This window comes from Ambystoma mexicanum, chromosome 6p (assembly GCF_040938575.1).
Source record: "Ambystoma mexicanum isolate Mex_15411 chromosome 6p, UKY_AmexF1_1, whole genome shotgun sequence".
Taxonomy (NCBI): Eukaryota; Metazoa; Chordata; class Amphibia; order Caudata; family Ambystomatidae; genus Ambystoma; species Ambystoma mexicanum.
In genome coordinates this window covers 1,532,041,058-1,532,068,091 of record NC_090935.1, presented here as the reverse complement: position 1 = coordinate 1,532,068,091, position 27,034 = coordinate 1,532,041,058, and the positions used below count along the sequence as shown (strand labels likewise).

Below are 27,034 nucleotides of genomic sequence, written 5' to 3'. Positions count from 1 at the left end.
GCTCTACAAAAACCGGGATTGCTTTTGCGCAGAATGATCTAAGTTTATTTTGGTCAAGGCTGATGTGGGGGGAAAATGTGACTTTAATAATTGCTCTATGTCGTTTTTTAACCAATATTGAATTTGCAGTCCAATATCTAATTAACTGTCTTTTTTAGGTGTTCTGCAAAAAAAAAGTTGTGATAATGTAATCATTTTGAAAGATACGTGTTCGTCTTCTTTGATATGTTGTGTAAGGTGTATTGCAAACCACATCGCAATAAAAAAAAAACTAAAATATATGTTTTTTTTTATTATTTACTTGGAAACCACTGCTGCCGCTCTGAAATGCTTGGTGGTGATCTTCATTCTTACCTGATAGCCTGCGCCACGTGTTAGAGCGCCAGGGAGTGATGGCAGGGGCAGCATTCGTTTATTTCCTTAGGCGTGCTCGAAACAATATAGTATCGTAATGTATGACATCCGCCTTCCCATGACGGAGTGCAGGACTCGGAGTTCGGTAATCTTCGGAGCCACGCCCACCTGGTAGCTGCGAGGGCGGGCTACTGGGTAGGCGTAGCTCCGAATTAACCGAACACCAGTCCAGCAGTCTGCCATGGGCGAGCTCAGCCGGATATCATAAAACACAGGCATAGTGGTAGAAGCTGAGGCGGAAGGAGAGCGCATCAACCATAGCCGTGCTGCGAAGAAAGGCTGGCAGTAGTAGGCGGGCATAAATAAGCCTGGTAAGGGGGTCTTAACATACATCTACCCAAGGTCATTTCCGTGCTTTCGAACAGATCCAATTGCCAACGCTGTTTCTCCTCGTACCACAAACACAAGTTTCACCACCTGACGTTTCGCTTGTTGGGTGTGCGGCGTTGATATTTAGTATGCACATATAATGTTAATAAGCAGTTGATCACTATCGCCCTGGGTGTACGGTTCTGCACCTTTGTATAATCCATATTCGCCGCCTTGCAGAAGTAAACAGTTCATAGCGCTGACCTGACACCTGATTTTTTCTCTTGTTGCGTTTTAGGAAAGACGACGCGGGTGAAGTATCTGGATCTTCGGAGTTCGTTGGACACCTGTCAGAGTTTGCTCTCGCCGTGCCCGCCCTGATGTCGGATGTCCTGTAAACTGGCAGTCGGGAACAGCATCCAGCGAGAAGGGGCGACATGATGATGACCACCACCACTGCCGACCATGTCAAGATGGAGAGCACCTTCTACCATGAAGAGGCGCTCAACCTACCCGACTTCGCGCACATCTCGGCGGGCTACACTGGGCTGGTGGGCAGGCTACCAGTCGGGCGCTACCAGGAGCAAAAGCTGCTAAGTGCTCCCCTCCATGGGCAACTGAAGAAGAAGAGCAGCGCCGCCCTGGCGGCCGTGGTCGTGCCTCCGCCTGGTGCCCCGGCCAACTACGGGGTGGTTACCAGAGGCAGCTCGGCGCTCAAGCTGCTAGCGGGGCCTCCCGCGGGCGGAGGCAGCAACCTTTTGCCAGTCATCACGGTGGCTGGCATCTCCGTGGGACCCGCGGCAGCGGGCATCGGCCGCAGCTCCAGCAGCGTGTCCCCGGAGGCGCCGCTGCTGCCACCCGCGCCGCAGTCCACGCTTAGCCTGCTGAAGCTGGCCTCCCCCGAGCTGGAGCACCTCATCATCCAAGCCAACCCCGAGCTAGCCGAGGCCGCCGGCATCCCCTCGCCGCCGCCGCCGCAGCAGCCGCCGCCACCCTTCCTGTACCGCAGCCAGGCCATCACCCAGGAGCAGGAAGGCTTCGCAGACGGCTTCGTCAAGGCACTGGCGGACCTGCACAAGCAGAACCAGCTGCTGGGTACCCCGCTCTCCCCCTCGGCAGCCGCCAATCTGCAAGGGGCGCCCTACCCACGCAACCTACACCCGTCCGGGGAGGTGCCCGTCTACACCAACCTCAGCAGCTTCACACCGGCCCCCGCGTCCCAGCTCAGCCCACCGGGGGCCTCCTACAGCAGCGGAGGCATCGCCTTCCCTGCGCTGCAGGCCCTGCCCGTCCGCCCTCAGCAGCACAGGGGCACGCCAGGGCTGGACGAGTCGCAGACCGTGCCCGAGGGGGCTCCGGGCCCGGCGGGGGATCCCTGCGGCGGGGTATCTCCGCCCTCCCTCTCCCCCATGGACCCCGAGACCCAGGAGCGCATCAAGGCGGAGAGGAAGCGCTTGCGGAACCGTATCGCCGCCTCAAAGTGCCGCAAGCGGAAACTGGAGCGCATCGCCCGCCTAGAGGAGAAGGTGAAGGTGCTCAAGTCGCAGAACTCTGACCTGGCATCCACGGCCAGCCTGCTGCGGGAGCAGGTCAGCCAGCTCAAGCAAAAAGTCCTCAGCCACGTCACTAGCGGCTGCCAGATCGCCGCCAGCAAGGGAAGCCCGGGAGGGAAGTCCGGCGAGGGCGCCAGCTGCTGAGCGAGGCCCGTGCATCTGGGCGGCCACATTCCTTAAATGGGGGCATACCCCGGTCTTAACAGGGTACTTCCGGGTCTCGCGTTCTGTAGGGGACCCCTGAGCATCGCGGGATATTAGGGGAGCACCTTGCGTTAACGAAGGGTCCACTGTTGGTTCTGTCTTGAATCAGTTGCCCTGACGGAGGGCAGACGTGATGCAGTACAAGCGAATTTCAGAACTTTGAGACCGTTTTTAAAGCAGATGCTCTAGTAAACAACTGCCTCCACCTCAGACACGGCCCCTATTACTTGAAATGATTGCTGTCAAGTCTCCCATATTGTGGTAATCTCGGTCTCTCCAAGCAAAGGGCGACAAGATATGTATATATACATATAATCTTCCTCGTTCCACCGTTATCGCCGTGTATATCAAATAGAACTGTGTATCTTAGAGAGACATAATGCAAGGCAAGCTCCAGTACTGTATAGCGACTTTCGTGAGCGGTAGATACATAGATGCGGCCCCTGCATTGTTCATCGTTGGAAAGGACACATCTTCGCTTGCGGCGGCGGGAGGCATTGATTGCTGCCAGGGACGCTCTGCGCGGGCTGCAGTGCTTTTAGTCTCCGGCCACCTGCCCCAAAGGAAAAGCTGGTTACAAGGTGGCATTCAGCGCGTGGGCCACGCCAGATAGATGCCCCTGGCGACCAGAGCACATTGGAACGACCCGTTGGCTCAAAAAGCGAATGGGCACGCAGTTATGCAAGTCATTTATTTTGGATATTGCCGTGCGTTTCAGTGATCGAGGCCTTCCCGCTACAAGGAAACAGGGCTATCTGTGCATATTGCAACGTACATATGTGTCCTCATGAAATGAGTACTTTTGGCTCACAAAACGTGTGCGTTTCAGAGGCACTACTCGTGCATCTGCTCGAGCGGAATCCATAAACAAACTGTATTGTTTAGGTGGAACAATGGGAGTGATGGTAAATACAGCCAACATTGGCTAGAAGTTGGATACAGGGTAGTATTTTTCCCGCGGCATGTTTTCAAATACTGAATGAGTGGCGAATGAAACATGTCTATCGGTTGTTTTTAACCCGATGTTTCTCAGTTTCGGAAAATAAAGATGGAACTGGACCGCCAAGGAAAGAGGCAACTGGATTAGAAGCCCAGGCGGAATGGATTCGAAAACAAGCTGAGTTGTTTTATGAGCACATTATCTTTTCTAGTTTTACGGGTTCCTAGTTACAGGTAGTTTGGCAAAAATCTGCAAAAAGTCTAAAATTCAGAAGAGCCGGAGCTTAGGGCCAACATTAAGTTGAGAGACGGTCCCCAAGCACTCAGACAGAACGTGTATTTATTGCCATTTTAAGTGGAGGTTGGGGGTTGTTTATCTTGCACTGAGTGTTGCACAGATTTCTGAGACATTAGATGGCATGTTCACATGTCGGTAAACCACGACTTGTGCAATTCGAGAGGGAATATCAGGTAAAAAGACAATGTAAAAGGGCATTGCCGACCAGCCCTTTAAGGGCAGATAAAAAGAGCACCTTTAAAGGCTGAAATACATAGCAGCGCACTTAAAACTTTAGAAAGAATTGATCGCAAGAAAGTCAATAGACCATTTTCAGTGTAATTGAGCTTTTGTAAATGTATTTATAATGTGTGATTGTTTATTATTGCACTCTGAATTATTGGGCACACTTTTGGGGAAATCTGTGTGAGAATATTTCAAATCATTTATTTATTTCCAAAGTATAGACTAGCTGGAATTCTTTTTTTTTTGGTTCAGCCTCACAATGAGTGGTTGCCCCCCTTGTGAGAAGCCAGCACTTCATATAGAAGTTGTGAAAGAAAGGTCCCCCATCTCACACAATTAACTACAAGAAGGGGGACCAGAAAGAACAGCTCTTGAAAGAAATGTAAAAGCCCCACTTTTGTAATTGTACTGTAGAACACAATGCATTTCTAATTTTTAAGTACTCAGCACAGTACTTTGCTGCCATACACATCCTTGAACTGATAATATATTTATTTATTGAAACTTGAAATATTTTGAATGTTAGCTAATCCATTTATTTTTGTACAGAAGATATGTCCGGTACTGGCCTTTAGCCAGGTTGGAGCCGAAACAGGCTTTCCTTGCGGTTCCCCCGACGCTCCAGTTGGTCTGGATTTTTTTCTTTGTAAGGGGACACAGGGATAGACTTGCAAAATGGCACTCTGCAGAATTCACAAGGGCTTTTGACTACTGGGATGACCGATGACAACTGTTTGGGGATGAAACATGTCTTTTCAAATGAGAAAACACTGCCCACAAGGGCACATAAATGAACATGGATGTTTCCGAGTGGGAGATTTCGAGAGAGAATTTTAAGTGATACTGTGCTGCACACCTGTTTGTGACTGTAGAGATGTTGCCCTCCTTTCTTACACAAACTCGCCAATCAATGTTGCTTTTTTACAAAGTTTGGTGGTGTTTAAAAGTCGGCTATGATTGTGCAAAGTACTACAATGACGGGTTAATATTTATTGAAATGACTGAAGGCTGGGAAGTTGCATCTCTGCTAAGGTATAATGTTTGAATATGTGTGTGCTTTAAAAGTACTCAGCAAATGAATTGACTGTACACCACAAGTGTTTTTGCTTTCTTCTCCTCTTGACATATTGAGTTTGTACACATGTCCCAGCCGCGCTCAGCGGAGACATATGCCTCTTTGGCATGCTGGATTGTTTTGCAGTCTCATGGTATTATTATCTCTGTTTGTTGACAGGCTGTTTGTGGCGCAGTCAGTTGGATGAACTTCGATAGTTTCATGCTCCTCTCTACTACTGGCAGAATGCAACCGTTTCCTCTCCTTTGCTGTTTTTATGAACTGCGCGCAGCCGTTTGCAGAGATCAGAAATTATGTTAAGGAATTATCTAAGTAAAGATGATTTTCATTTTCAGTACAATATGAGCGGAGGGCCTTTGGATCCTCAGCTGTCAATTCTTAAAGGCGGTTAAATCCATTAACACACTAGGGCATGATTCACAGAAGCGTTTTATAATGGTTCAATCCCATTGAAAACGCTGGTCAATCGAGCCCCACCCAACATTTTCTGGGGGAATGAATAATCATCTAGCAAAAGAAAACGCCGTCAAAGTTAATGCTGTCCCTCGATTATGCCGGGAAAAAAGTTTATCTTTGACTTTGGTCTCAGAAAAGCTGAGCGTGTATTCTGGGTGAGATTGGCAACGCGGGGGTAGGCACAGCAATGGGACCTTCTTCTTTATTTGGCCTCCCTACACTTGCATGAGATGTCCTAGAATGGGCAGGGAGTTGAGACTAGCTCCCCAGGCACAGCCCTTCACAAGCTTTATCTGAGCTCCTGATTCAAGAGTAAGATGGAATCCAGGCCCGCCACTAGCCTAAAGTTGCAAAGTCCCTCTGAGGAATGAGCAAACACTCATTTACCACATTTCAGACCCCAATGTTGATATGATATGGCATTTATAACGCGCCTATACACAAGTGTTTGAAGGCGTGAAAAGAGATGTGTTGGGAGATGTGTTAGTGACATTCACCAGTAAAGCTGTTTCAGGTCTATTTGGGGGATTTAGAATTAATCCATGCATCATTTTAAAAGCTATTTTTTTATCCATAAAGTGTTTGTTTACTGCAGGAGGTTTCTTCGCTTCTTTCCAGTAACATGTTTCAATTCAAACTGAAGATGGATTTTCTTAAATGATTATTTTGAAATCTCGTCAAACTAAAATCTATTATACACAGCTCCCTAATACCAGCTAGAGGATACACAGGTCTTACTATGTTAGTTGGCATTTGTATAGCGCCTACTGACATTGGTATGACCTCGAAGCGCTGTGAGGATGAGCACCCTTTGGAAGACCGTAATCTGAGTTGAGAATTAGTGAGAGAAGTGGTGAAATGATTGTGTGCATTTATAGCCTGATCCAGGATAGGTCGCGAATGCTTAGATCCCTATCAGCAGCCCACATTATCATTAATGAGACAGTTGCTGTGTCACATTGTCAAGAGAGTTAGGATTAGGATATGTGAACAACTGCACCGGATTTTGCGTGGAACTCAATTGTATTCAATGGGTGGTGGCGCTTGGACGAGGGAGGTGTTTGTATAGGTGAGGGTGTAGTCAGATAGTGTGTATGTCAAATGTGCGCAGCTATGTCTAATGCAATCTAAATTAGGAGCCCAAGTGGGTCCCAATCCAAGAGAAGCATAATGCAAATAGTGGCAAGATTGAAACAGGTGTCAAAAATAGGGAATTTAGGCCGGCAAGATGCAAGCGTGGCATAATGCAAACAGTTGCAAGATTGAAACAGCAGCTAAACACAGGGGACATGGGTCATCAACATGCAAGTGTGGCATAATATGAGCTGTTGCAAGATGCCGGCAAGATGCAAGCGTGGCATAATGCAAACAGTTGCAAGATTGAAACAGCAGCTAAACACGGGACATGGGTCATCAACATGCAAGTGTGGCATAATATGAGCTGTTGCAAGATGCCGGCAAGATGCAAGCGTGGCATAATGCAAACAGTTGCAAGATTGAAACAGCAGCTAAACACAGGGGACATGGGTCATCAACATGCAAGTGTGGCATAATATGAGCTGTTGCAAGATGCCGGCAAGATGCAAGCGTGGCATAATGCAAACAGTTGCAAGATTGAAACAGCAGCTAAACACAGGGGACATGGGTCATCAACATGCAAGTGTGGCATAATATGAGCTGTTGCAAGATGAAATGTAGACGTTCCTTCCCTGCAAGTAGCTGCAGCTGGACACCCAGTGGTGTCCTGCAAGGCTGGGGTGCCAGGGCAAACAGAGATACTTTGTTATCCCGAATATTATTCTGTGTAGAATACCAGGAGCGCAGTATGGTTTATCAGAGAGAGAGAGAGTGTGCGCATGTGTATGCCTGTGTCTGGGTCTGTATGCCCTGGGGGACAAGTCTGGAGTGGATGCCACCTTGAAGTTTTTAATGGTGAGGACTCAAACTGCCCTCAGAGCTCTATGCAAGCCACGAGCATCAGAGACTGCACACAGGGCAATTGTCCCTTCTATTTCCTTTCTTGGGAAATAAATGACAGTTCCCAGGGGTGCGCAGGTAATCCTTTTCTTTATAAACGTTAAGTGTTGGTTCAGGCTGGGAATCACTTTTCTTTTCAATGCAAAAGTCACTCTAGGCAAAGTTGTTTAGTTGCTGTTTAATTTCCAAAATCGATTTGCGCAAATACTGCTGACTTGGCTTAACCCATGTTGTATCACACTCTCTATCAAGACCACAAACAAGCATGGACACTCCATGTATTCTCAGAATAGAAATCGGATCCTCCCGTCTTACTATTGTAATGCCATCACCTCCATGTAGTCACGTGGATTTTAAGGTTAGCCCCCACCCCTGGTGTGGCTTGTTGGCTGCAGATTTAAAAATCAGCATTTTCAATGAAAAGGTCGGATTATAAACGCATAATGAAAGTTTAAACATCAAAAGTAATTAATGGAAATCTTTGAATCAAGCATCACTACTTGGTTTTCATCGATGCTGATTTCCATACATTTTTTTAGGCTCTCTTTGTCATTACATGACAGATTCAATCGTATGCCAATCAGTCTTGGTCTGAGCACTGGGGAGCAGAGACCCGCCCAAAGTGCACAGCCATCTCCCCTGGGCTTTGAGAATACAAGCATCCTGGGGCACACTTCAGCTCCGCAATGTGCAGCTTGGCCCCTCCTGTTGATGATCAATTTAAATATTTCCCTTCCATCCCTTTCTCGTAATGGAAGCAGTTCTTGTTGGTGATAAAGCATCACATGGTTGTGTTTTCCCTTCCAATTATGCACCCTAAATGACTCTCTTTAATGCATGTTTCTTTTATTAGTGTCTGCCAGGCCTCAAGGCATTGGGCCTTCATGTTCATGTGCTGTCCTTTGACTTTAATATTTGAACACAAAGCGATATGAACTTTGGACTGGACACCATGGTCAGGTGTTCAAGGCAATTGATCAACTCTGATATTGACAGAGACATCTCTTTGCCAATGCGACTCTAAGTGTATTTGTCTGTCTGTAATGTCTAAGACCACTCTCACAGAATGTTTGCCCCACCTCTTGCGCCATCCCCTCTCTCCCTGAATATGTCTTCATTTTTCCTCTCTGGAAGTGCTGAGTGCTGTTTTGCACAAGATTGGCAGCTCCCTGTGATGGTATTGAAGCAGAGATCACGCAGTACCCTTGCACCCTTTTCAATACTGTGCCAGAGACCCATATTTTGTGTGCCAACATTCTATAACAACAAAGAATAGCAGAACATGTGGAGCAAATTTGTTGACCGTAACAACTCAGTTTTCTAGGAAGTGCATAAAAACATTAAAAAAAATATTAGAATGCCCTGCATGCACTGTTTTTTTGCAATTTATTTCCAGACACACTTTTTCAATTGGCAGACTACTTGGATTAGGGGGCAAAATGAGAATGACCTCTTCCTCCGCGCCAATCCAGTCTGTGTTGAGAATATGAGAACTTCTCTGCTCAAATGTAATAGATGCTCTGCATTCCTTTAGAATCTGCGAGTGTCTTAAACTGCAAATAGCAGGCAGAAGCAGAACCCATAAGAATCAGTGTAAATGCTATCTTCCATACATGGCCATGGCAGATGGCATTTACAATTCGCTTTCACAATGGTGTTAATCTGATCTTTTTTGATATGGCATTCATAACGCGCCTATACACAAGTGTTTCTAGGCGCGAAACATGAACCCGGATCCAAATAAATCAAAATAGCATGGAAGTGATTACTTGAGCGTAAGTGCACACAGATGTGGCCACCTGCGTGCTATTTCCAGAGCCAAGGAAAATACCCCCCTAGATGTCCTAGGTTTCTGTCCACTGTGCATTGAGTTGTTTTGTGAGCCTGTGATTTGTAAGAAATCTTTGCCATATATTGGGGACTGCAAGAAGAAAGACTAAGTTATTGTGTCGCTGGCTCCACTGCTGTGAACAGCATCACCCGCACCTCCAACTAAGTCATTTTTATAATGAAATGGCTAACCCTTTCCTGAAAAGCATGTCACTAATAGAGGTGGAATTCAACTTTTAAAAGGCATTAAGGCCGGATTCACAAAATGTTTTCAATGGAATGTACCCATTAAAGCACGCACTGTGAATCATTCTTGGTGTATCTTAGTCAAGTTGTCAGGCCTAAAGCTATTAGCTTTTGAGTGGCTCTTGTTTTCATGTGAGGCTGTGCAAACGGTATATCGCACATACCTGAAATAATAGGCGAGGTACCACCTAAACCTAACTCCTTCCCGCTTTGGTTTTTAACAATTGCGCCATAGCAGCAGCCCCTTTCCTATCTCATACGTTCACAGAAGACTTGTCAGAAGTATAGTTCTTGTACCTTGAAGAATCAGTATCTTTTCCAAGAATCCGAGTTTGTATTCAAGTGTTATTGGAAGATCACTCGCTTGCTGTCCAGCAAGTAATGCCATTACAGTTGTGTCTGAGTGGGAGGACAGCATGGTTTTGGCTGATGAGGGCAAAGTTACTATTTCAAATTCTTTTTGAAGGCATTTTGAGCAGTGGACCATTTGCTTTCACTGATTAGGCGGATCACAACTCCAGGGCTTGTTTCACCAACTCTCATCAAAGAGGAAAACAAAACCAGAATTTGAAAAACTTTTTCCCTATACAGAATTCCCCAAGGGTTCGCTTGTGCCCCTTTTATAACAGTACATTTTATATTGGATACGTGTTCATTGTTGCATGCCAATACAGATCGAGCCAAAGAAGGTATATGGAAATAGAGAATCATCAAAACATATTTTAATGCTGGAATGTGTCATTTTGTTGAGGCTAGGATGGCTGATTCATTTTTAAAACTACCTGCAGCAAAAGCAGTATTTATGTTCTTAGATCCAAAATCATACGCATTTTCTTTTATTTTGGCTGTCAACTCGGCCAAATATCAGTTAGGAGCTGGTAAATAATTTTCAATGGCAATCTTACACTTGTAAAATAAATGAATTGTTTATTAAACTCATGCTACAACTAGATGTACACTGCTGGGAAAATCTGACTTTTAACTGGACTCCGATACAGAATTGGGGTTGAGCTTTTTTCATCGTGAGTTGGCTTGAGGTCCCTGGTAGAGAGGTCATCACTCGGCAATCAGAGGGCACTTTTCCATACCCTGCCCGGTCAGGGTGCCTCAAAGACTGTTTAGATTTGGCTATTTCACTTTCCAACCTTCCACATTTGTTTTTCTCAGTCCCTATCTCTTGGTGGTATACAGAGGCCTGAGTTTTAAATTCTGACACCAGTGCTGTACTTTGTGCCATTAATCAGTCTCTTAGTCCCTTGTTCTCTTCACAATGGGACTCATCTTCCTTCTGTGAGGCTTGCATCATCTGCCCATATTCAGAGCATTACTTTTTCAGGAGACTAATCTCCCACCCTTTGTACAATTTTGGCCTGTGTTGTCTGCTCTAGGTCAATCTCTGATTGCCTCACACGTTCCATTAATTGTGCATTTTGTAACCTATCAGTCAGTTCCTGAGAACAGGACTCCATGTCCATCCTTAACTGACGCACTTCCTGAAACAAACCTGCATAGTTGGATCTGGCTACAAAGGTTCAGCTCTCTGCCATAGCTCTTGTATCTGTGTGCAGAAGGACCCTCCAAATCAGCAGCTTTGATTAGCATGTCTGCACACACCTAGCCTAATATGTCTGCTACAGGAAAGGCCACTTTGGAAAACAAGACTACTGCGTAAACTGGGGAACGAGTTGTAGAATTCTGTCTATACAAGTTCATTTTGCCTAAACTGCCTGTGCATTGGTTTTTTTTCCGTTTTAGTGCTGTTTTTATATTTTGTTATTATTGTCTTAAGGTAGCAGACTCTGTGGTGCATGGCTGTACACAGCCCCTTTTTTGGGGGGTGTGGGGGCAGAAAAGCATTCGCAATTTTCCCCCTCAACAAAGACTAAGCTAGAACAAAGATTATAATAGAAGGGAAACAAACCTGCAACACAGAGAGGCATGCAATCTCCCTGAAAACTAGCAAAAAGTTTGCTGAATACAGCATGGCATGGCTCTGTTATGGGATCAGCCATTTTGTGAAGGCCGGGACTGCTATCTAGGTTTAGGAGAGAGTTGTTGAGTTTTGATTTTAAGATCTTAAGATCTTTGTTTGCTTCAATGTCACTTCTTTTCATTAACATGTTCTCCCCTATTGTGCTGAATTACGTTAGTTTAGCTATTGTTTTTGTTGCTTTGTACATTGATGTGTTTGTTCTCATAACTTGCCTTTCTATTTTTCTATGGCTGCCACTGTTTGTTTAGGTTAAAGAATGTAATAGTGAGTCTCTCAATGCATTACAATTTGCTGCTCAGAGGGCACCATTTATTTGTCCCCTTGCATTTGAACTAAAACTTTGTGTGTGTGTGTGCGTGCGCAGATAACATTTAGGCATAGTAGAACATGCTTGACATTGTTATTGTTTACATCTCTGTGTCAGATGCATGATAATGGTCCAATTTTTTCTGTGTGTTTTCCCAGTTTATGAAGCCTTTGATCCATGGCATCTATACCATGCATCACAGTGACTACAAATCTGCAGTTTATCACATGAAAATATGTTTGCCTAGAAATTAGTGTTCGCTGCAAGATAGTTGGTTTACAAAGTTGTTGAGGAAAGGTGGCGCTTTTGCTGAAACAGCTACTGACATTTCATGCCGGCAAGAAAGTGACAGTGTCCAACCCAAATGAGAGGTCTTCCTGTGTATGTAAGTGAGACGTCTGATTTCTGGACCATGCATGATAGATGGGGGTCAAGGTCAGAACAATTAAAGCAAGACTAGGGATGCAGTACAAAGAGTGAGCAATCTGGCAGACAAGTAGTGGAAGCATTGCTTTAAGGGCAGATCTACACTAGCAAGCTCTGGCAAAGCCAATTGGTCTGGCTTTGTAAAGATAGTGGATATGTGTTTTATGTCTGTCCTTTGGGGGCTTTAAAAAAATGTACCCTCCCCTTTTACAAATCCAGACCTACTGACATTGCTTGTTTTGTCCTTCCTTCACACTTTATTTAGCTAAGTATTTAACGGTGCATGGACAATGTGTTCCCATTAAATGAAGAATTATGCACACTTTTGCTAATCTGCAGAAGTGGTCCTGTAGGGTTGTATTTTAGATTGTGATTATTTTGGTGTGGCCGAGAGATATGTAGTGATATATTATTTAGATCACAGTTTCTTCTAGTATAGTCACTTGCACATTTTTGTTACAATTATTTATTGTACATTTGTCAGGTGCTAATACATCAAGTAAATTGTGTTTCAAAGTGCCCATAGGGCAACGGGAAGGGAGCATGGGAATGAAAGGCAAATATAATAACAATGAAGAGAAAGAAAGAAGCGTTCCTACTAGGCCCTGTGAGCATTCAGGACATGCAAGTGCAGATAGAGAGAGAAGGGAAGAGAAAGGGGGTAACTGCTAGGAGTTCCATGGAGGGACGTGCTAGGGAGTACGTTTGCAAGCAGCTGTTAAGTGCCTGGCAAGAGTGGTCAACTGCAAATACATTAAGTGCAGGCCTGTGAGACATCACAGGCCAATTGGCACCTACAGGCAAGTGCTGGGAATGGGTGGAGGCTGAAGGTGATTGTGGGGGGAAGGCCAGGACCCAGAACGACATATAAGGGCCCTGGTCACCAATCTCAGTGACTGAGGGGTTTCGCAAGGGAGCGAGAGGGGAAAGGGGAGCAGGAGGTGAAAATGAAAGTCTTGAGGAGCTTCCAGAATTTGAGGAGATCCAACTCAAGACGAAGAGCCTGTTGCAGAGGAGGGAGCCAGCCGAGGGAAGAGATCGGCCATCAGCTCGCTGTTTATCGAAGTGCTTGACATGCAGAGAGTGGGCGCTGGAGGAGCGTAAAGATCTGGAGGGAAAGTATTTGGTGAGAGCCAGTTGTAGATGAGAGCCAGTTGTAGATAGTGTGGCCCCCTGCCCCTGAAAGACATATGGGTGATGCAGAGGGATTGCAGCAACCCAGAGCCAGTGGAGAGATTTAAGGGATGGAGAGATGAGGTCCCTGGGCTTGAGGCCAAGGATAAGTCTTGCATCCCTAGTATGGATATGCTGGGGAGGGACGTATAGAGGAAGAGGGTAGAATAAGGAAGAGTCTGTTGCTGTTGTCAAGCCTATAGAGTACCAGAGCTCTAAAGACATTGAGCTTCTGGGGGAACGCGAGGAAAGGAAGGATTCCTTTGAGGAGGTGGATCTGAAAGTGGGCCTTATTTGCAAGGTCCTGAATGTGAGGGAGGAAGGAAAGAGACTAGTCGAAGATGACTCCAAGGTTTCTGGTTTCAGATGAAGGAGAAGGGGAGAGGGTGGCCAGAGAAAAGGAGTCCCAATGGGAAGGATCTCATTCTTGTTGGTGTTGAGGCAGAGATCATTGGAGGCACACCATGAATGCCTGGCAGATGGGCAGTGCGGAATGATGGAGGAAGTGAGGAGAGGATCAGAGGGAAGATCTAACTATATGTTTCTCAAAAACATAACACACATTCCTACTGTTAATTTGTTAACCTTCTAAGAGTCCCCAGATTTTCTCATAAATGGCGAGTCCTGAACATTTGCTTCCTAGGGGGCAACCACCAAATGAGGAATTTCTGTCTGATCAGTCCTCTGACTCTACAGAGACATTATTTTTGGATCTGCATAATAACTCAACCTTTTCTTACAACTAACCACATCTTTTATATGTGCAATAAATTTCAGTGCAATTCAATTGTTCCTAGTTCTGGCAGGAAACACATCATATTTGCAATAAATTAAGAACATGCCTTGAAACACTTGTGTAAAGGTGTGCTATAAATATAATATATCATATCATAAAGTAGGCATTGATTTTGCCACATCTTTATGCAGAGGGACCCCTAGAAAACCCCCTTTAACCACCCTGCATTTTTTATTCTCCTAAACCCACCCCCACATATATTTGGGGCAAACTCCAATCAAATGAAATCAAATGGACGAACCCCAAACCCTCACCCATAATGATAGGCTCACAACTTTTTTCAATTGTTGGCAATAAAAGGCCGTATGATTTTATTGTACAGAGACGGGTTATGACAATAACAATATCACATATCATGATGGTATCATACTTTTGGGAACCGGGTCCTGAGGTTACCCCCTCGGACCCGTGCTGCCTTCTTGTGTCCCACGACTTGTTGTGGGCACCGTATAGTGCCTTGTACTTCTTTTTGTTCTTCTCCCTTTTTTGTAGGGTGGGTGGGTTCTGTGGTAAAGAAGCAAGAAGATTTGGAAGACACTGAGTAAACAGTGAACCTCCTGTTTGCTTGGGTCCCCGTTCAGGGTTCACAAACATATTGTGTTTACTCTGAGCATGCTGCTCTCATTTATAGGACCCAGGGAGACCCTGGGTCTTTGTTGTGTATGTGGTGAGGGCTGCTGTTGTCGCAGCCCCCGTCCGGATAGCCGACTGTCTGACCTTTGAACCTGGGCCCTGCCTGTTGGTTGTTTTCCTTATGGCGCTTAGCACCTTGCTGTTTGGAGGACGGGTGCGATGACTGTTCGCACCTTACCCTTCCGTGGCTTTTGTGCTGCCGAGACTGCGTGTCTCCGTAGCTGGGGGGGAAGGAGAGGAGCAGGCGCGGGGAGGTTGGGGCTGCCCCTCTCTCAGCTACCGATGTTAACAGCAGTTACCCTGCCTCGCTTGTGGGATGCCCATGCAGCATTGCCCAGAACCAGGGCTTTGGCTCCTAGCCATGTCTACTTTATGTATGCAGGCCTAGAGAACCGCAGAGCTCCAGCAAAGCCTGCTGATGGATTGTCCCAGCGCTACTTTGATACATGTGTGCCATTGGCGTGTTGCTGTCTCACACACCAACCTAGGCTACTGCTGAGGAAGTGACTAGCGCGTAAGAGAAATCAGAGGCCAGATCACACATGTTGCTCCAGTGCCATGCAACACTGCCCCAACACTCACTATGTTTGCCCGGGCCAGTCAGTGCAAAGAACACTTTAGAGCTGGCCAGTTGGTGCAAAAGTTCCATTGATGAGTCTGAATTTGCCCGGCACTGTGGTAGAATTACCCTGCACCAAAACAGGTTTCTGCCACTAAAGAGATAATATAGCACAACTTTAACCAGGCTATGCACGATTGGTGTGATCCATGCAGTACAAGTGGTCACTTCAAGGAATCATGCACAATGTGGTCGTGGATCATTTTAAATGGGCATAAGCAGAATTGCAGGTGAATTGTGAGGGATTGGAGAGGCCCCCCCACTACTTAGACATGTATTTCAAAACGGTAAACACGCATTCCACCGCGGTATTTTTCATCGCGTGTTTTTTCATCGCCACTTTTATTTTGAAAAAAACTCATTGTTTCAATATATGGTTGTGGGTGTAAGGGAATAAAAAGAAAAGGGGAGGCTTCGGGGGGCAACCCCCCCCGAAAAAAAAAACGGCGATGAAAAAACCTGCGATGAAAAATACCACGGCGAAATAACGTAGAACCTTCAAAACATCTGTTTCTCCCCACGAGGCTCTTGTTCTTGACTCTTTGATATGTGTGTCACATTATACAGCAAATGGATGGGACACATCGTACAGAGCTTTAAACACACTTGCTTCACAACTGCACCCTAGAAGTACTGTAAGTAGCACCCTCCATGGTTTAACATTCTGTAAAGGCACTGTGCCTTCTTTATTTTCATAAACATCCCTAGAGATGTGGATCCTTCATTTCACCCATGGGAACTGTTAGTTTTGCTGCGTTGCATTCACACACAGTTTAGTGCATTCCTACTGTCCCCAAAAGGGACACACTCTGCTGGGATCTTCATAATGATGTAGGACACATTTCGTCTAGCATTGCAGGATCGTCTCTGGCTGGCTCCTGCTATTTGCCAGATCACACTGCTTGTCATCTGGCCAGCATCTCGGATGTCCACCGGCTCCCTTGTACCCGATTCACAACGCCTAGGACTGGAGATGGAGAGAACATTTTTGAGGTGCTCCTGTGTAAATGTTTCTGGCGACCTTAAAAAGTGTACACGGGACAGAAGGACCCCAACTTTGGGTCATTTTCCTTTCTCGTTTATACAATAGGGTTTTGTGCCATAACCTTAGTTCCTTCCCTGCACCTTAAAAATTGCGAATACGAGCATTGTTCCAGTGCAATCTTTGCGACTCAGACCCTTTTTCAACACCCCTTGCAGTTACAGTGAATTGAAATTTCAAAGGTACCAGTGTCCATAGCCACCCTCCGAGTGTGTCAGTACTTTAAGGCATCTGCCGGAAGGCTTGATGTAGCCTCATGGCGTGATAGGAATGTCCCCTAATCGAGCCACGTGTATCGACTACACCTGAGCTATTATCCTCAAACTTCAGTAATCACTCGCTTATGAGTTACTTGGTTAAAGCTGACCACGTTATGTGATATAACGAGGTTGGATTATTCTAAAGCAAGACAACTCTTTCAGATTGGAGGGGGCAATATTACTAACAGGCAGTATGGTCTCGCCTCGCTGTGTAGTTCAGCCAGACAGAGTATACATAGTTTGTAAAAGCACCCATCAAAAGTTTAATTTAATTCCCTTGTGAAAGGAAAACCACTTCAGAACGGACTTCAGAGTTGTACATTTTGGTTTTTCTTATGTTGCTTAATAGGAAAACCACATCTGTGTTGCCTGGCAGAGTTGCACAATTTCCCATGGTAAATGTCAACCTCAGTTTAGCTTTGCAAAAGAGAGATTCTCGTGTTGCACGAAGGGAACCTTGCTTCTGCACTTCCCGTTGGTTTTGGACAGGACAGCCAGGCCAGACAAGGTCCGTAGAGGACTGCAGAGCCTGACAGGCGTCAGAAAGGGCTGTGCGATGCCCAGGCTGGTTTGTGAAATGGCTATGATCAAAGCTTGGTTGCTACATGGGCCGTGGAGATGCTTTACATATTGACAGACTTTTTCAATAAATGCCTTTTTATAACAATAAGAACTAAAGTTAACACTCCATTCAAAATAAGATCAAATACAAGAGTTAATTTGAAGTACTGCTCAGCGCCAATCCTATTATTGTTTGCAAACCAGACATCCTTTGCAAAAGTGGATTTTAACTGTACCATAACCCAGGCTTTAAGTGGCCCGGGGCTAGCTGGGACAGAACTAGAGCTCCCTACAGTCACCTGGGAGCCACAGGCCATCAGGCGGCTAGAAGCCAATGGGCCTGGTTCACAAAACGTTTTCCTATGGGATTACACCATCATACAACGCTTCTGTGAATCAGGCCCAATGTCTTTTTCCAAAAGCGTTAATCTCCCAGCATCCCTGAGAGGCAGGCATCCCCCCTCGCACCCAGGCTGAGAGGGTGATTATCACTCCAAAGGGATGCCTGATGGGGGTCAGCACCACAGCTAAGGAAGGAAAGGTGAGGCTGCTAGGGGCCGATTTAAGCTTTAGGAAGAAAAAACGTAGCCTCTAGCGGCCTCGCCTTTTCTTCCTTAATTGTGGCGTCAACCCCCATAGGCACCCCTTTGCAGCAATCATCATCCTCTTATACCAGGTGCGAGGGTGATGATTGCGAGGGTCACTGCACAGGGATGCGTGGTGGGGGTCTGTGCCACAATTCAAGAGGAAAAGGAGATGTAGCACTTACACATGTCGCCTGCAACCCATTAGGCCATGCATGTTATGCCCCTCCAGCTCTCAATTTCGTATGCCACTTAAAGCACTGGCTATAACTATTGGCAGATGAATATAAAGCATTTAACTTTTAATTCACATTTCTGAATGCGGCAGACTTTGATCACAATTTAAGAGAGGGCTTCTAGGATGTGTTTCCCCTCTCGGTCTCCTGCTGACCCTTATCTTCTAGAAAGTGGCCTCACAGAGGTCCAGAAGCACCGGATATGGAAGGAATCTTCCTAGTTCCTTACAGGCCAGTACACCTGTGTCTTTAGTTCTATAAAAGGACATGTTTGCAATATGCCCCATTTATATAATGCACGTTTTCATTCTCAATTTAGCCATTTTATGGCAATGTTCCAAATATCTGTTTGTTCTGCGCGAGACTGTAAGGTCCTGTAAATTGCAGGTGTGAGATGTGCAAATCGCACATAAGAGGAGTTATCCAACTTAGGTCGTTTTCTGATGGAAAACGTTTTAGGGAAAAAAGGGAAATCGCCAAGAGCCAGGAAATCCTACCTTTGGTGATCTGATTTCCACTTGCTCTTGTTTCAGCATCAGTTCAAATGCAGCGAGCATTTCCCAGGAGCATCTTTGGTCCAAAGGGCGAGGATGTGCACGAAAGAGCGCCAAGACTGTCACAGGCTTCGTCCGTCACTTGGCTGTACCTCACGCACAGCAGGTGTAAACCAATGGTATTGGACGTGCCGACTACGGAAGCAAAGAAGCCGCAGAACATTGCAGCAGAACATTGCTGAATCGCACAGATGTCGCCACACCTCAACCAGGAGCATGTATGACAATCAGTGTTCTCCCTTTGCACTAGCACCGTGCGCCAAGAGCGAAAGCCATGCTGTGCAAGCGATCATCTAAGCAGGGCCATGCAGGTCTGGCGAGCACGGCTCACATGCAAAGGTGCTCATGCTAAGCTTGTGCACCTTAAAAATGTGAAACCTCAACGTTACAATTCATCACGCTTAGTAATAAAGGCCTGCAAGCAACATTTCATTTAGTTCACCTGTCGACTTTCTGTGGGCAAGGAGTACCGGAACCCATGTAGCTTCTGTGGGCAAAGAGTACCAGAACAAATGTAGCTTTTGTGGGCAAAGAGCACTGGAACCCATGTAGCTTCTGTGGGCAAAGAGTACCAGAACCCATGTAGCTTCTGTGGGCAAAGAGTACCAGAATCCATGTAGCTTCTGTGGGCAAAGAGTACCGCAACCCATGTACCTTGTGTGGGCAAAAGAGTACCGCAAGCCATGTATATTCTGTGGGCAAAGAGTACCAGAACCCATGTAGCTTCTGTGGGCAAAGAGTACCGGAGCCCATGTAGCTTCTGTAGGCAAAGAGTACCAGAACCCATGTAGCTTCTGTGGGCAAGGAGTACCGGAGCCCATGTAGCTTCTGTAGGCAAAGAGTACCAGAACCCATGTAGCTCCTGTGGGCAGCGGGCAAAGAGTACCACAACCCATGTATCTTCTGTGGGCAATGAGTACCAGAACCCATGTATCTTCTGTAGGCAAAGAGTACTGGAACCCATGTAGCTTCTGTGGGCAAAGAGTACCAGAATCCATGTAGCTTCTGTGGGCAAAGAGTACCAGAATCCATGTAGTTTCTGTGGGCAAAGAGTACCGCAACCCATGTACCTTCTGTGGGCAAAAGAGTACCGCAAGCCATGTATATTCTGTGGGCAAAGAGTACCAGAACCCATGTAGCTTCTGTGGGCAAGGAGTACCGGAGCCCATGTAGCTTCTGTAGGCAAAGAGTACCGTAACCCATGTAGCTACTGTGGCCAAAGAGTACCAGAACCCATGTAGCTTCTGTGGGCAGCGGGCAAAGAGTACCACAACCCATGTATCTTCTGTGGGCAATGAGTACCAGAACCCATGTAGCTTCTGTGGGCAAAGAGTACTGGAACCCATGTAGCTTCTGTGGGCAATGAGTACCAGAACCCATATAGCTTCTGTGGGCAAAGAGTACTGTAACTCATGTATCTTCAGTGGGCAAAGAGTACCAGAACCTATGTAGCTTCTGTGGGCAGCGGGCAAAGAGTACCACAACCCATGTATCTTCTGTGGGCAATGAGTACCAGAACCCATGTAGCTTCTGTGGGCAAAGAGTACTGGAACCCATGTAGCTTCTGTGGCCAACAGTACCGGAACCCATGTAGCTTCTGTGGGCAAAGAGCACTGGAACCCATGTATCTTCGAGTACATTATTTAAACCAATACATGTCATTGTGTTGTCATGATAAGTTTGACAGAATTTGCTTCCCCATGTTAGTTAACATGCTAGGCCCAGTTGGTCTGCACATGCTGTGACTTGTGCATGGTTTTTACAGAAATTGGTAGGCACCCTACCTCCGAATACAGTACGTTCATTTGCATCGACCACGTCCTAGGTTCTCTGTTTCCATTAGTGTGGAGGCCCTTCCCTTATGGAAGCAGCTTGCCATTCTTCTCAGCTGATGGACGCCCAGATTGGCCCACTTTGTGCCAACAATCTACTGAGTTAGCCAGCACTGCATGGAGCCCTTGAGAGTGTGGGTATTTGTCATCAAACTAGTGTATGACGACAACCAATATGTGCCAATGGACCGTTTCCTGTCCTTGAGAGTTTTGCGCCATCTGATTAGGAATGACAATCAGAAAGCGAGTTCTTTCATATAAGAAATGCAGGCGTATGTCTTTGGTCCCCTCAGTGAGTAATCAGGCACGCCATACAGTTATGTGCGGTCAGATCAACAGGTTCCCCTGGTAAGTGGCACACATGGGTAAATCTAGAACAGGCCGTGAGCACACCAGAAAACAACATTCCAGCACAGGCTCCACACGTTCTTCCACAACGCTGTTAAACTCGGTGCAATCATTTGAAAGTCAAAAGGACTTCTACTCGCAACACAGACTGGGCCCAAAGTGTTTTCCAATGGGATTTCGCCATGGCAAAATGCTTGTGTAGATCAGGCCCACTCGCAGCATGCGTGTGCGCAACATGTAGCCGACCTACCAACACCCAGGCCAAGTTGAGGCACCTTCACAATACAGCATAACTGCTGAACCCATATGCATGCGAATTGTGTTAGCCGACCCCTTACCCTCACCAGTAAATAAATTGGCTCACAAAGTTTGTCAAGTGTTGGCAATAAAAGGCCGTAGGATTTTATTGTGCAGATATGGTTATGGACATAACAATAATCACATATCATAATAGTATCATACTTTTGGGCACCGGGTCCTGAGGTTACCCCCTCTGGCCCGTGCCACCTTTTCTCGTCCCACGACTTGTTGTGGACACCGTACAGTGCTCTGTACCTCTTTTCCTTTGTTCTTCTCCCTTCTTTTGTAGGGTGGGAGGGTTATGTGGTAAAGAAGAAAAAGAGTGGAAGATGCCGAGTGAACAGCGAACCTCCTGTTTGTTTGGGTCCCCGTTCAGGGTCCACAAACAGATTGTGTTTTCTTTGAGCATTCTGCTCTTATTTATAAGACCCAGGGGAGCCCTGGGTCTTTGATGTGCATATTGGTGGGGGCTGTGCTCCAGCCCCCGGGCCGGATAGCTGACTGTCTGGCCCCCTGAGGGGGAGCAGGTCTTTGAACCTGGACCCTGCCTGACTGTTGGTTTCTCTTGGATACTTAGCACCTTGTTGCTCAGAGGAAGGGTGAGGTGATTGTTCACACCTCACCCTTCCCTGGCTTTGTGTGACAGAGACCATGTGTCTCTGTAGCTGAGAAGGAGAGGAGCAGACAGTAGGGGTGGGGGCTGCCCCTCTCCAGGCCTGCTGGATGGTACCCTGCCTCGCCTTGGGCGGCCCTGCGTCATTGCCCAGAACCGAAGAGTGTCCGACAGACGTGTTTTTAGCCCTGCTCTCTGCCTGTAAGACAGCATGGGGCCAAGGAACGCAATGTTTTGGGGGAAAGAAAGCAAGTACACTTGCGCTGGTATTGCTGCGTGCAAGCAGGGATGTCCCACTTATGTTGGGCACTTAGATTTTTGCTCCTTCAGTCATAATACACGTTTACCTTATTCACAGAAACACTTTTGAACGGGAAAACCCCCTTGAAAAGGGCTTTGTGAGTCCTTGTTTTCAATGCTGGGAAGTGGGACTACCTTTTAAAGCACACTTAATGTGCTTTACGTACTTATAAAGCAAGTGGAAAACATAGCGCAACATGTATTTATCCTGCATTTTTCCTAAGTTTTTGAACAGTTCATCTTCTTGTGTAGATTTAAGATGTGGATGCACAACGATGTGACTGTAATCAGAATTGTGCTGACATAGGACTAAGCTGTCAAGAGAAACATTCACAGGGATAGAATTTACCACAATTCCCGAACATGGTCATTGTGCCATGTTTGTTCCAGTTACATGAAACCTTAATAATAATAATGTTGCGTTTATATAGCGCTACGAACCCTCGTGCATCTGAGTGAGCGCTGCTTATTATTACCCACGGTGTGTGGTGCTCATTTATCGACCTCGGAAAGATGGAAGGCTGAGTTTGGCCCTGCTGGGATTCGAACCTGCGTCAGATGAAAGGCTGAGTTTGGCCCTGCTGGGATTCGAACCTGCGTCAGCAGGCTCTGCATGGATGTGAAGGCGAGCGCTCTACTACTCGATGTGCTATCTGCATAATCTATCCTCCCTTTAGCTTGGGAGATGCGTTCACACGTCCACAATTACCTTTACTGAATAGAATTAGGCGTTGATCAATGCACTATGGGAGATGCACGAAGAAGACACATGCCTGCTATTTATAAGTGTCCAGGGTCGGAGATTTACAAGTGTCCAGCGTCGGAGATTTACAAGTGTCCAGGGTCGGACTGGGGCATACGAGTGGCTCGCATTCCTTTTTCGACAGACTACTTGAGTAGTACCAAAGAGTTAGTTCTTTTGGCAACATGTGTAGCAAATTGTGCACTTTAAAGAATATTTGTTCAGTAACACTGGTCAAATATACTAGGTACAAAGTGGAGCAACTCATCAGACTGGCCCACTTTGTCCCAAAAAACGGTCCCACACTAGCCTAAAATTCTGGCATTGCCCTATAGGCCAGTCGGAGCCTGCCAGTGTCATGTGCATTGAGGAAGGGCCAGGTGGCAGCACATGCTGAACATCACGGCTGGGGTGGGCACTAAAGTCACGAGCATGCCCATGCGATATTTATTTATTTATTATTTATTGGTTCCAGTGTGGTGGCTGGAGCAGGCTGCTGTAAGCAGACACCAGCCCTCACGGCCTGGGGGTGCAATTATGAACGATGCCCATTAAAGTGCCTGATGTGTTTTGTTAGTAAAAAAGGGATATATTTCTACTTTTAAAAAGAGGAAAGAGGTACACAGCAGGGGCCTACCTAGCTGCTGTCCAATGATAAGGCAATAGGCTATGACCCTTATGGGCATTCTTCCTATGTTCGCAAAAGAACACCTGACATTTTCACAGTTAGGTGTTCATTTGTGATTGCGAAATGAGTTCAGTGTATATTTGCACTTGTTTCATTTGCGTTTAGGCAGGTGACCGTGCAAATGGCAACATGCCTTTAACTCGAGCCCTAAAGGCTCACTCTGAGGACCCGAATTCACAGAATCCCCAAACAGTATATCGGCCTGGTGCGTGTCACCATTAAGGGGAGTAATTACAGGGAATGGCATGTGCTTGGTCTGTTCCCATTGTAACATTAATGAACCACTTCATTGTAATTTAGTAGCACATATTTTGACAGAGCAGTCCCTGCACAGGATAGGCGAAGCATACACATATAAAATGTGCTTCTTTTGTGAATGGGAGTCTTTCAGGAAATATGCATCGTACATTTAACGGATCATCTGTAATAGATTTACTCAGTGCTTATTGTGTGGAGGTGTTTGCCAGGGATCAGCCCTGGCACTTATTTCTGATCTCTGGCACTTAGTGTCTCAGACTCATGCTGATTATGAAGTGATGATAGCCAGAGCATCCATAAACCCCAATGAGCAGGTGCGACCTGTAGTTTAACCACAACAGCTGGTGGCAGCAATGGTGGGAACTGCCCGCCAGCAGGGTCACAAGCATGCTAGAACATTTTTGGGGCCTGGCACCTATTTTCTTACACATTAAGCACTGGTACTGGAAGTCCGCTCACACCTGTACCAATGTCAGGCGTGCAACGTCATTGAGCTAATCGGGCTGTAGCCGCGCCCCCACCCCAAAATGTGAGCTGAGGGGCGGGGCTTCAGTGTCCTGTTCTGTCTGCCACAGCTGTGTAGGTCAGCCAAGGGGGGGTGCGGGGGGTAGAGCCCGATCTGCTCAATGGTGTTGCACCGCTTCCTCCCTGTCTGGGAGTGAGGGGGGCTGGCCCCCGAACCGGATTTTGGCTGCACATACCCCGTCATTCATGCAGAGGATTGCCTCCCCTCAGGCCCACAGCCTCATAAACAGGGCAGGTAGAGGGTGAGCAGTCCGAGAGGTCAGGCAGGGTTCGTTGCCAGAGCCCAGGAGGTCCAAGATTTCCCTGGACCATCAATGCTCACAGGTGGCAGCAGCCCTTTTAAGGAAATTTGATTTAATGGCATTGAACTCCCGGACACAATGTATTCCACACAGGGACACAGAGTGACCCACACAAAGGGGTGTGAAACAGTGTAACACACACACTACTAGCATCTTCTAATGCCCACCCCCACCCAGGCAGCCCAAATCCACCACTCTCCCCGGGACCATAAGCACATGACCATCCCAAAATGCCAGCACTGCACCCCTTTTCCCAGACCAGCGCCGCAAGTCTCTTTCCGTGCAAGGGCTGTCATGTCTGCAGAGTGGTCCGTTTGGGCATTACAGGTAATATATATCCTCAGGGCACTAGTTCTGCTGACACCCCAGACACAGCTGAAGGCAACTCTCCCTTGAATACAGAGAGATTTGCAGTTATCTGTGTGTGCTGTGCTTCCCTTCACTGGAGAAGAGGCCTTCTGAATACAGCACTTTTAACACGAAGAACAACTTTTTTGGCACAGGATGTAGCACCTACTCTACTTGAACTTGTCTCCTCACTTACAAACTCTATTTATCCAAAGAAGGGTGTGGATTTGCAATCTAGTGTAAGCATTCTATGGAATTGAAAGGCATTGTTTGGATTGTGCATCAGGAGTGATGGTGTTGACAGGCGGGTGCAAGTCAGAAGCACCCAAGTCTTGAGTGATGATCTTCTTCAATGGGTTTGGGCATATGTTATGAAATGCGGAGAACCCGAGGTCTGATCCCTTGAAGTGCTTTGTGGAAACCTTGGTTAGGTAAAGAATTACATTGTTAGCACCAGCATTCAGATGAATAATTTTTTAGGCAATTGATATCGTGATGTAGCGGTTAGTACTTGCATGCCAAGAAAGTGATTGGAAGGGTATGGGGTACAGAATACAGCTCATTCTCACAGCAGTCCTAACGTGGGTGCTTTCAGACTTGAGAGAGTTAACTGCTTGTAACATTGAAGCTGCACTCATGGGCATAATTTTAGGGGGGGACAGGGGTGTTTGTCACCCCCAACTTTCATGGCACACCATTTTGTTCCCATTCATTTGGCTGGGGCACCTTTTCTTCAGATGTCATGTCCCCCCCCCCAACATTTTCAGCAAAGTTACTCCACTGGCTGCACTAGAATAGTCTCATTAGAATGTGTAAAGAAGTTAGATGCCCCCCGCACAAATATGTTTTTCACCCCCCCACTGTCTCTGAAGTTAGCACCTCTCCCAACATTTGAAGGGTTAAAAGCTACCTAAATTTTCACAGAGGTGCACCCCTGGATGTGTGCACATGCATTTTGTTAGGCAGAGAGGTAAGGGAAGAAGCCTTTCCCGAAACTGGCGGTGTTAAAAGTTTTACTGGGTTTATTCAGAAAAATGTACTTGAACAAACAGGAAACTGCTACTTTCAAGAAAAGCTTCCATCGCCTCTCTGCATATTGCGCTTTAAAATGTACTATTTGATAGTTGGTCCCCACGCCAGACCATGGGGGATTACGGGGTAGCACAGTGGGAATGGAGCCTCCGAGTTTGTCACACCCATTTTCTGAAGTAGCTCCTCTCATCACCAGTTAGCCCCTCAGCCCCCCTGAAATGTAGGTTTCGTTTCGTCCTTGAACACTGTTATGAAACAGGATATTGTGCTCTTAGCGTCATAATTGCTGATCTCTGCGCTGCACCGTGTTCTTCTATCCCTTCTGCACAACCACGACTACGAGGCGACTTGCCTTGTTCTCCGCTGCATGCCATTGTGTACTGAGTGTTGCTTTGTGACACCCGGGGAGACATGTCTCTCATACTGGGACCAATGTCGTATTTAAGGAAAGTAAGTGGAGGTTATCTCGAAGTATATGGTTTCAGTGAATTGGAATGTATAACTTTCTTCTTTGTTCTGGGTCTGCTTTAGATGACATGCCCACAAATAACAGTGACTTGTTTACGATTTTGTTACACACAACGCGCGATTTTGAGCATGTTGTGTTTTTAGCTAAATACAAGAAAGTACCAGCATTGACGTGGGTTTATTTATAAGAAGATGTGTACATCCAGGAGGATTTTTTGAAAATGATGTATTCAAGAAAAATAAACTGGCTTTATATTCATAACACTCAATGTTTTCTTTGCTGGAAAGTTTTTCACATTGGAAAAATATTTGAAATGTGTGTTTTTATGTCAGTGTTGCAATATTTCTTTCGCTCTATAACGAGCGTTTTAAAGTACTTTCAATTTCACTGTTATTTTAATTCCTCCTTCCTGCACTGCATTTCCCTGGACAGAGAGAGGACAGCACGACACTTCCCCCTTCAGGGAAAGAAGGTTCTGAGGCCTGTGCAGAAGCAATAATGGGAACTACATGTCCCAGAATGCAGCTCTCTCTCTGGGATACCAGCATTTCGGCTGTGCACTTGAAT

The 27,034-nt window shown here is 46.3% G+C and overlaps 1 protein-coding gene across 1 annotated transcript; it reads left to right on the top strand.

Moving 5' to 3' along the window:
- The first annotated feature begins 539 nt into the window (after positions 1-539).
- On the top strand, positions 540-26,735 carry LOC138510616 (transcription factor Jun-like). The gene is made up of 2 exons (XM_069626400.1): positions 540-725; positions 1,022-26,735. Exon 2 carries the CDS (start codon positions 1,161-1,163, stop codon positions 2,418-2,420), a length of 1,260 nt encoding a protein of 419 aa, XP_069482501.1. The 5' UTR covers positions 540-725; positions 1,022-1,160; the 3' UTR covers positions 2,421-26,735.
- Positions 26,736-27,034: the final 299 nt, after the last annotated feature.

Excerpts from the sequence above, each read along its gene's own strand:
- LOC138510616 (XM_069626400.1), top strand. The coding sequence starts at position 1,161 with ATGATGATGACCACCACCACTGCCGACCATGTCAAGATGGAGAGCACC.